Source organism: Ursus americanus, chromosome 24, assembly GCF_024610735.1.
Source record: "Ursus americanus isolate L20-20 chromosome 24, mUrsAme1.1.p, whole genome shotgun sequence".
Taxonomy (NCBI): Eukaryota; Metazoa; Chordata; class Mammalia; order Carnivora; family Ursidae; genus Ursus; species Ursus americanus.
In genome coordinates this window covers 17,156,632-17,167,831 of record NC_142150.1, presented here as the reverse complement: position 1 = coordinate 17,167,831, position 11,200 = coordinate 17,156,632, and the positions used below count along the sequence as shown (strand labels likewise).

At 46.6% G+C, this 11,200-nt stretch overlaps 1 protein-coding gene across 1 annotated transcript; it reads left to right on the top strand.

The window, feature by feature from the left end:
• The first annotated feature begins 6,983 nt into the window (after positions 1–6,983).
• KCNA4 (potassium voltage-gated channel subfamily A member 4) lies at positions 6,984–10,924 on the top strand. The gene has a single exon (XM_045808581.2). The coding sequence runs from the start codon at positions 7,752–7,754 to the stop codon at positions 9,708–9,710; it is 1,959 nt and encodes a 652-aa protein (XP_045664537.1). The 5' UTR covers positions 6,984–7,751; the 3' UTR covers positions 9,711–10,924.
• Positions 10,925–11,200: the final 276 nt, after the last annotated feature.

Below are 11,200 nucleotides of genomic sequence, written 5' to 3'. Positions count from 1 at the left end.
CCTCAGGGCCTCCTATCTGGCTTTGTAAAAGGAGGATCTACTGCCCTTTGACCCTTTCTATATAAACAAAGACTTCACAGTGTGGTCTGGAACATTTGTACCACCACTGGGAGAATTCAAAGCCAGGGAGAAATTATTTGTGGTAATAGATGTATTTGGAGGTGAGGAGTTTAAGGAATGTTGACTAGTTGATGACTAAGAAAGGCAAGAAAATAATTTGTTTTGCTCCAAGGAAAATAGAGTTTGGGGAATGAAACAAGGTAGATTTTTGTTGGTCACGAGCAAAGACTCTCTCTGCAACTGTTTATGGGAATTTCTAGGAATATTTAAGAGAATTTCAGGGAGAGAAATTGAATGTTTCTTGTTTGCTTTCTAAAGAAATTATTTAAAAGGGCAAAGAGGTGTGTGTGTGTGTGTGTGTGCGTGTGTGTGTGATGTGGGGGGATGCATAGAAGGCTGAAGGAGCAGACTGTTCTTCCCAGTTGGACCCCACCTCTCTTCCAGGTTCCAGTTACTCTTGGTGCACCCCGATGCCACATGCCTGCATAAACTTTATTCCCTCCATTATTCAGCCACGTCTCCCCTTTCCTTGTCAAACCTTGCTCACTTCCCCCAAATTAGATGCTGCTCCATTCTTTGCATCCCTGGAACACTGCTCTCATACCTTCATCATAGCACATACGCCCCTTGTTTCATAATCTATGTGTCCATAACAGCCACTCCTTTGTGAGGACAAATGGGCACAGAGCACATGGCGTCATCATCACTCACATGGGGTCCATCCTCCTTGCAGTCAGACGTTACAGGCCACTTCTGCTACAAAGTTAGCTATATTAACTGTTAGGCACGTTTGTGAACCATGGTAAGCCTCAAGTCCCTCTGTAAATTGTAAATATAATAGTACCTACCACATTATTGTTCATTTATGCAGATAAAATTAGACAATATGCATGCGCAGAGTTTAGCACAGAGCCAGGGGCTAGGTGAGTACTCAGTGAGTGTTACTTGCCTTGATCAAGTCCTCAATAAGTCCTCCTTGTGGGACCTGAAGGACTATCTCGGTGAGAGTGGTTTTTCCTCAGCTGCATTTGCGCCGTGGTGTTTCAGTAATTCGGATTCCTGATACCTAAGAAGTACAAGTATTTATAAAGTCCTCAGGCATTTTTAAACTTCAGAATTCTCTGGGCCATGAAAGGAGCAAACGATAAATGGCACATGGAGGCATAATTCACGTCTTAACATGACCAAATGTCCAAGCTTCAGTGTAACTTGTACTTCATTCAATCTCAGTTTTCCATTCTCTGAAACCTTTCCACAGTTGCTCCAGAGAGATCTCACAAATTGCTTTTGGGAAGGTAGTCCCAAGATCTTGTGCTCTCAGCCCTGCTTTCTACCATCCCAAAAAACATGGTTCTGGGAAGACAACAATAAACTCAATCATCTGCTTTTAGTATGTATGAATCGGCACACTGTCTACATCACACGCTGGAGATACAGAGAGGGAGTTTTAGGCAAGCGCATGGGATCGTTCTTACTTTTGAAGAAATCCACCCTCCCTACTTGCTGGCATGAACTATAACGGGGGAATGAATTGAGGCAAAGAGCCTCTCTTAACCCCGTGTGGAGGTACCTTTCAATTCCTGCCCCCCACCCCCCTCATTGAGCCCAGAATATCGCAGGAAAATTTACTCAGGACAAAAATTCAAGCTGCACTAGCTAGGAGAAGTTAGGGAAACCAGGTCCCACATCAGTTTTTTCTTTCCTTCTTTCTTTCTTTCTTTCTTTCTTTCTTTCTTTCTTTCTTTCCTTTCTTTCTTTCCTTTCTTGGCTTTCTGGCTTTCTTTCTTTCTCTTTCTTTTTTTCTTTTCTTTCCTTTCTTTTCTTTCTCTTTTCTTTTTTCTTCCTTTCTTTCTTTTTCTTTCTCTTTCTTCTTTTCACTGATTACAATGTGAATGTTTTAGTTATTTTAAAAGATCTAAAAAAAAAAAAAAATCAACAACGAAAAGAAGTCCTCCAGGTGTCCTTGGCTGAGCCAGCCGCAATTAGGTGAGAGCAGGGCATATCTATAATTCAGCTCGGGAATATTTCTCTTAATAATTAATTGAGCGCCACAAAAGGAGGAGGCTCAATAGGGCCATCGAACAAAGCTGCCAGCTGAGGCCGACAGTGGCCGCCTCAGCGCCAACTGACCCGCCCAAGGTCGGATTTACTCCAGCAGTCCCAGTGTGCGTCTCCACTGCTTGCTTGGTCCATCAGAGGGAGCTGGAAGAGGTGCCTGGAGCCCGGGTCGTTACCTGGCCTTGTATGTGTGTGCGTGTGTGCAAAAATTCACACTTTCCACCGCTAACCTTTCTTTGAGTGGATGAGTGGGAATTGCAATTTTACATCAATGTCTATGGGCATCTCAAACGCCTGACACCTAATAAGCAACATGGGGGTCCATCCCGGGGTGTGGACGCTGCTGCGGGCGCACTCGCCTGCCCCGCGGGGTACTGTGGGTTTTGTTTGTTTGTTTTTGCTGTTTAATGAGGGTGGGTGGCGTTAGCGATCCGACCACTACTATGAAGATCTTCCTGGAGCCAAACCCCCAGCCGCGTTGTATTCTTTTTGCAGCAACAGGTTCGCGGAGGGCTCCTTCACCCCTTCTAAAACCCCCCGCCCGCGGGCCGGTCTTGTAACCCGCTCAGAGCCCTCCGACTCTCTCCCACTTCGTCTTGTGCCTCCCGTGCGCAACCCTTAACCTGGGCCTGATTCCAATATTTGCAACCCACCCCTCACCCGATTGGAGCACACTTTTAAAGTCGGCCTCCTCGGAGCCCCAGAGGCCCGACCCCCCGAGGGGAGGCTGACAAATTGTGCAAAGGAGGCGGAGACCAAGGGGAATCGGCACGTTCGTAGGCGACTGGGGGGGGCTCCCAGTTAGCGGCCTCGCCAGAGATGCACCCAGGCTCCCAACCCCACAAACCCGTTTTGCGGGCTGTGTGTGTGAGTGTGTGTGTGCGCGCGCGCTGAGCTGTAGAGAAAGCGGGTCAGAGAGAGGAGAAGACGCGCAGAAGCACCCTGTTGGCAAGACTGGCCCTCCCGTCGAGGTCTTCCCTCCCAGCCTCTCTCTTGGGCTCCCGCTCTGCTGCGGGGACCCCCGTTTCAGCTCCAACGGATTAGGGCTTCTCCTCTGGGGGCGACGGCCGGCTGCTCCCGGAATCGTTCCCTGCTGCTCCCCAGCGTCGGGGGGTCGGCCGGGGGGCGCGCAGTGGCGGCGTCGTGACTGTGCCCGCCCCGCGGCGCGGGGAGGTGCCCCAGGCTACAGCCTGAACGCCACACCCTCGGCTCGGCCCTGGCCCCGCCCCCGGCCGGCGCGCGTTCCCGGCCAGGGGAGGCGTGTGCTGCTTCTGCAGCCAGCGAGAGAGGGAGAGGGATGGATATTGGAGGAGGAATTCGGGCTTAACAAGTGATCGCTGCTGTCTAGGATTTTGTTTCTTTTTCTGGGGAACCTTGACTTCCTTTTCCGATCGAGGCCTCCTGTGCTGAACTCCAGAGGAACCAGAAGTCTTGGGGTCTTCCCTGGGCTAGTCCTGATCCCCACCCCGGGCTCCAGCAGCGAGGACTCTGTGCCCCCCTGGCCAGGCAACAGAACTTGTTTCGTGGATATTTTGGAGCTTCCACCTGCCACACCGGAGTGATTCCTTCTACCCCCAGGAACATTCTTCCCCTCCTCCAGCTGTTGCAGCTTGAGGGGGAAAGACAAATCAAGCGGGGGATTTTCTTTATATTTATTTTTCACTCCGCCTGGGAACGGTAAGTATGATACCTCTCTTATCTTTCCTCCACTATCCTCTTTTGGTTGTTAAGAAACAGTGGACATTTGAGGGATAAATAATATCGGGAATGTGACAGAAGGGCATGAATGGAAGGCGGTTAAAAATAAACCAGGAGGTGGAAGAAGGGAGGTGCAGATGCTGCGCGGCGCTCCGGGGGGCCAACAGTTGTTATTTTCCTAACCCCAGGGATGGGGTGCGTGCGCCCTGCTTAATGTGCCCGAGCGGGAACCTAGGTCTGGAGGGGAGGGTGCGATTAAAGATGTCGTTTCCCAACGAGGTGGGGTTTAGATTTAGCATCGTTTTTGCTTCATCCCGGACTCACCGGTTCCGTTCCTTTGGGAACAGCTGGCGAACGGGTTTGAATCGCTGCCTCTCCCAGGGTTTGGATTTGCGTGCATTTTCCGAGCATTTCAGCAGCACATAGGGACTGTGTAAATGGCGTGCGTTGAAGTGTATATTTCTCACGGTGTTGGCTTTTTGATTTTCTCAATCTCTCTCTCTCTCTCTCTCTGATAGGTTCAGGTACCACCCTAAGACAGTTGCAGGAATTAGCACTGAGGGATGAAAACAGCCTTGTTGTTGGGGGGCAGGGGAGGAGAGGAGGGATGCTTGGTTGTTGTTTGGGGGCACAGGGATTCCGGGGAATAGGTAGTCTCCTATTAGTTTAATGGTGTTAAAGAGGAAGGGACATTTCTATGCCAAGGTCTCCCCCATCAAGGCTCCTGGGAGTAGGCTTGAATAGGTTCTCCTAAGCATGAATACCTAGGGAAGGAGGAGAGATTTTTAAATCAGTCTTGCTGTGTGGAAGGTTTTTCCTTTCCTTTCCTTTCCGTTCCTTCCCTTTCCTTTCCTTTCCTTTCCTTTCCTTTCCTTTCCTTTCCTTTCCTTTTTTTTTTGTTATTCTTTTCCTTCTTCTTCCTCCTGCTCCCTCCACCACCTCCTCCTCCTCCTCTTCTACTTCATCTTCATCTTCATCATCATCTTCATCATCATCATCATTTCTTTCTTCTTGGTTAGGGATAGTGAGGTAACTGGTAGCCAATTAAAAAGAAGGTAATTTGCTTTTTGTAAGGTGGGGGAGGGAGATAAACAAAAATGACCATACCCAAATAAATAGATAATTAATTGGTATAGAGCAAAATGAGGGCAGGACTTGATCTCCTGCAGGGCTGATGGTGAATTAGAAGACCTGCTAATTCAGGACCTTCTGGGAGCAGTTAGTTGGGAGAGGGGTGTGCATAGTATGCAGGCACTTTGGTTCTACTGGGGTTTTATTTAAACAGTGTATTCTAACTGCTTTGAGGGAGTTGGGGAAGAAACTAAGCAAACTCTCAGGCTCTTTGGCCTGTGAAAGTCTTTAAAAGATGGTGGTGGCCTGACCTTCCAGAATAAATGTAACCCCAGGGTTTTTGGTAAGTAGAGATTTGGAGACCTCCTGAGGGTAAACATGTCAGAATATTTGCTGTTGTTGGGAGTCAAGCAAAGGAAGGGGCTTGTCATTTGAGATACCTTCAGAGGTGTATTTTGTGTCCTAATCAAGTTCACCTCTTTCCCTAGGAGAATGTGTGATGATGATTGGGAAGCCCTCTGTTTGCCACTTCCCTGCTTTGTCACTTCATAGAACTTGGGTGGGTTTAGGCTTCTAGGCTGACAGGATTCAGCAAGGAGCAGCAGGTGGTCAAGGGCTCAATCCCGTTAATGGCTCCAGAAAGCCATTTCTCTTGTGCTCCCCAAGTGCTTCCAGTTATAGAAACTGGTAGAGGCCCTGAATTCTGACTGTCATTATCCTCCCCAATTCTCTAGGCCACTCTGCATTCTTGGAAGTCCTGTTGGACAGAGTGAATGCAAAAGCATAGGAGACAGAAGATTAGGGCAGTTTTTACAGGTCCTGGCTGAGGAGATGAATTAGTTGGACCTAGAAAGAGCCAACTAAGAAGAAAGGCCAAGAATACCAAGTGACAGTGGAGACCAATCGGGGCTGCAAGGAAGATGTGATCAGCAAGTGGCAGATTGGAAATAAAAGTGGGCAGAGAGAGGCAAGGAAGACAGGGGGAGGGTGTTGGGAGATTGGAGATAATGGATTAAATTATGGGGGGAAAGCATGATAGGCTGAAAATAAAATCCACACAAACTGGGATTTAAAACATAAGGAAATAGTCCCTTGAGAGGAGTGTAGGAGGAAGCATTGAGGGGAACATGGAGGAACCGCAAGGAGAAAAGATGATTATCAGAGAAGTGGAAACTGGGATTAGTTCCTAGGCTGTGGGTGGTAGGGAGTGTTCTGGAGTCTGGGGAACAGAAAAACAACAACAGAGACATGCTTCAGGGAGTCAGGAAGTGCCCACTTAATACAGGCCATTGGTGAGTCTCAAAGTGTCCTGGATATGCTCACATTCTGTCCTCCCCCTAACTGAAACTGTGGTTTAAGGACATATACATTTGGGTGTGAGTAGATTGACAATAAAAGCTTAGGTTACGGTCATATTATTCAGAACTGCCAGCATGTATTGACATTCATTACGTCTGTGCTATTCTATCAACATTCACTCTCTCATTCAATCCTCACTAAGCGGGATGGAGGGCGTTGTATTATTACCTACATTTTGTAGATGAGGTGATTGAAGCTTGTTGAAGTGGTGGAACCTGGATTAAAGAACACTGTTTTTTTTCCCCAACTGCTCTGATCCTGAATCAAGACAGAGAGGGGTGGAAAGGCACTAAATTCAGAAATATTTGATGAGTGGAAATTTAAAAAAAAGTACCTTGAGATCAATAAATGATGGAAGCAGCTATAAAGTGACAGCATTATTATTGTGGAATGAAGAAAATGACACCAAGAATTAAGACCTGGCATGAGTGAAAGTGGGAGCCAAAGGAAGAGCCATGTGGGTCGAGAGTGGAGAGAGGAAAAATAATTGAGTTGCCCTGAAAATAGACTGAGCTGAAATAATAACCAAAGAAGAAGGACAGAAGGATGGTTTAGTGAGGAAGAGATTTAACAACCTGCCCCACACTCCTTGGAAATTTGTGGTCACTTGGTGCTTTATGTGGTTTGCTTGAGGACAAGAGAAAGAAGGTGTATGGGAAGGAAACACTGTTTGCTCTTTATGATTTGATTCTTTTTATTTTTCTCCTATGCTTGTTTCCCTTCCTTTTTCAGGTGAAGTGCTTCTTCTGCATGATTTTAGCTGAAGGATGCTCTGCGTTTCCTTGATTTCTATGGAGACCTCAGAGCTGGGTTTGCCCCTGCTGACACCTCATCTTGTACCTTCTCTACCTCCCAAGGTCTTTGCCTCTGTTGATAGCTGGGCATTGCCCCTGGGCCCAGGAAGCCTGTGATGAACTTGAGAGGAGCACCTGGAGAATCGTCCTGATAGGCTTGGAGCAGCAATGGCTGGACGTACTTCAAGCCACGTGTTAACATGGGTCAAGCCGTCACTAGAAGGCAAGTGCTAAGACTAAAGGCTTATTTGCATTTTATTTAAATTCGATGGACTGAGCTTTGGACAATTTCCATGGCAGAAAAATATATTCCATTTTCTAGGCACAACTGCTGGCTGTCAGATACTTGCCGCCTTTGAATCTTGCGGCATCATCACCAATCACATCCTAGACGTATTTCCAAACTTGGACAGCCACCCAAAAACAGGTGTTTGGGAGACCCCAACATTTTTTGACTTGGGCTTGAGAGTGCTAGGTTGTTTATCTAGACCAGCCAAGCTCTGGAGAGCAATGTTGAATCCCTGGGAACAGAGAGCATGGGGCGTACTGATTTAAAAACAGAAAATGCAAAGTTGGACTGAAAATATCCTTAGTCTTCCAAGCAATCTGCTTAAGGGTTCCAAACTTACCTTAATTTGGTGAGAAAAGAAGCTGCCCTATTTTTCTTTCTCCTTCTACAACTGGAACCAGCCATTTCCAAACTCCACCGCCATGGAGGTGGCAATGGTGAGTGCGGAGAGCTCAGGGTGCAACAGTCACATGCCTTATGGTTACGCAGCCCAGGCCCGGGCCCGGGAGCGGGAGAGGCTTGCTCACTCGAGGGCAGCTGCGGCCGCCGCCGTGGCAGCCGCCACAGCTGCTGTGGAAGGCAGCGGGGGTTCCGGAGGGGGCTCCCACCACCACCACCAGTCACGTGGGGCCTGCACCTCCCATGACCCTCAGGGTGGCCGGGGGAGTCGGAGGAGGAGGCGCCCACGGCCCGAGAAGAAGAAAGTCCACCACCGTCAGAGCAGCTTTCCTCATTGCTCCGACCTGATGCCCAGTGGCTCTGAGGAGAAGATCCTGAGGGAGCTGAGTGAGGAAGAGGAAGAGGAGGAGGAGGAGGAGGAGGAGGAAGAGGAGGGAAGGTTTTACTATAGTGAAGATGACCATGGTGATGAATGTTCGTACACGGACCTGCTGCCTCAGGATGATGGGGGCGGTGGTGGCTATAGTTCAGTCCGCTACAGTGACTGCTGTGAACGTGTGGTGATAAATGTATCAGGCCTGCGCTTTGAGACCCAGATGAAGACTCTGGCCCAGTTTCCAGAGACTTTGTTGGGAGACCCTGAGAAGAGGACTCAGTACTTTGACCCTTTGCGTAATGAGTATTTTTTTGACAGGAACAGGCCTAGCTTTGATGCCATCTTATATTATTACCAATCAGGAGGCCGCCTCAAGAGGCCAGTCAATGTCCCCTTTGATATCTTCACCGAGGAGGTGAAGTTCTATCAGTTGGGAGAGGAGGCCCTGCTCAAGTTTCGGGAGGACGAGGGCTTTGTGAGAGAGGAGGAGGACAGGGCCTTGCCAGAGAATGAATTTAAAAAGCAGATTTGGCTTCTCTTTGAGTATCCGGAGAGCTCCAGTCCAGCAAGGGGCATAGCCATCGTCTCCGTCCTGGTCATCTTAATCTCCATTGTCATTTTCTGCCTGGAAACTTTACCTGAGTTTAGGGACGACAGGGATCTCATCATGGCACTGAGTGCAGGCGGACACAGTGGGTTGTTGAATGACACGTCAGCACCCCACCTTGAGAACTCAGGGCACACCATATTCAACGACCCCTTCTTCATCGTGGAGACAGTCTGTATTGTTTGGTTTTCCTTCGAGTTTGTGGTTCGCTGCTTTGCTTGTCCCAGCCAAGCACTCTTCTTCAAAAACATCATGAACATCATTGACATTGTCTCCATTTTGCCTTACTTCATCACCCTGGGCACTGATCTGGCCCAGCAACAGGGGGGTGGCAATGGGCAGCAGCAGCAGGCCATGTCCTTTGCCATCCTCAGGATCATTCGTCTGGTCCGAGTATTCCGGATCTTCAAACTCTCCAGGCACTCCAAGGGCCTGCAGATCCTGGGCCACACCCTCAGAGCCAGCATGCGGGAGCTGGGCCTTCTGATCTTCTTCCTCTTCATTGGGGTCATCCTGTTTTCCAGCGCCGTGTATTTCGCGGAGGCAGATGAACCTACTACCCATTTCCAAAGCATCCCAGATGCATTTTGGTGGGCTGTGGTGACCATGACAACTGTGGGCTATGGGGACATGAAGCCCATCACTGTGGGGGGCAAGATCGTGGGGTCCCTGTGTGCCATTGCAGGTGTGTTAACCATTGCTTTGCCAGTGCCAGTGATTGTTTCTAACTTTAACTATTTCTACCACAGAGAGACTGAAAATGAGGAACAGACACAGCTGACACAGAATGCAGTCAGTTGCCCATACCTCCCTTCTAATTTGCTGAAGAAATTTCGGAGCTCTACTTCTTCTTCCCTGGGGGACAAGTCAGAGTATCTAGAGATGGAAGAAGGAGTTAAGGAATCTCTCTGTGCAAAGGAGAAGTGTCAGGGAAAGGGGGACAGTGAGACAGATAAAAACAATTGCTCTAATGCAAAGGCTGTGGAGACCGATGTGTGAATCTTGTTCTCTACCCGCCACTGCCCCCCCCGCCCAACCCCAGTATCTCCAAATATATTTATGCATAGAGAGTGCAGTTATGAAAATGAAATATGCAAATGAACCTAATGCATATAGTAGTACGCCATTTAATGGTTATACGTGGCATAATTGTTACTAAACTTGTATTACATATCAAATAAATGATACATCTTGGAGAAGAGGGAGGCTAAAATAGGAGCAAATCTATCTTTATATTTTTTACTAGAATGCAAGAATTTTGCACATTAACTGGAAAAGATGTTAAAAGTAAAGATGGTTCCATGGAGAGAATGTGTGTGTGTGTATTTGTGTGTGTGTGTGTGTGTGCGCGCACTCATGCTGCGTGCGTGTGTATGTGTAAGTAAATTGTCAACGTTGTTAGTAATTGTGCAGTGATGGAAAAGTTGGCATTTTGAAGTATTTACTATGTAAGAACTAATGAATTCGAGCAGTCATTTATCTGTGCTTTGATAGCATCTCATGTCTTTGGATTCCACGGTTGTTTTTTAAAAATTGTAAGAATTACTGTGTAGAAAAAAAACAAGAAAGTGAATTATTTAATACAATATAGGTCACAATTTTATCTTGGATTTAATTAAAGTTTATTTTTAACTGGAAATTAACTTTTAAAAAGGCTGCAGGGGCCTTTAGAAATTGATTATATTTTATTATTAATTTTGGGAAGATATGACAGCAAATGCCTAACAATATGGAAGAAGTGAAATGGGAGAAAATGTAACAAGTTTTGTTCACAGGACTGGATTTTTTTTTTTCCTTTGCACTATTTTATATGCTGGAGATTGAGAGAGACTTCCTACTGTGAATGTTTACTAATGTAACAGTTCAATGACAATCATTGGAAGAATGATTTCTTAGTCTTATTTTATAGCTCTTTTCTTTTTGTGAGACTAATGGCCGTGCAGATAACAGCACACGATTCCCTTTTTACAAAATCTAAATAACTGATCTGCAAAGGGAGTACGAGGTAAAATTTAGCAGCTGAATCTTTTGAAATTGGACTGTTACAATGATGCTTCTGAAACCATACTATTTTAATTATTCTTCTGCCTTTTAAATCCAGAATAATTTAACCAAAGTTAATGCATGCACTGAAAGAATTCTTGAAGAAATAAGATGCCCAGCAGCTACAGTGATTATGGCTTAAGAGCTTTCTATTAAATGTGCAACATAAATGCTGGATTTATTAAGTTTATTTCTTTGTGCAGCTACATAAAGGCACAGTGTGGGGATTCACCTCAGAATTTAGCACTCTATTTGCTGAAACTGATACAAGGAAGAATTGTGTCAAAACATTTGGTTTCGATATCACCATCGTTATCATCTTTGCTAAAGGATCTTAAGACACACGTATCTGTGTTTAATTCAGGACAAGGTGTTCTAGACTGTGAGGTAACAGCTAGCAATCAGACCTGCACTATTAAGTCATAATGAGATATAGATGAGAAAAT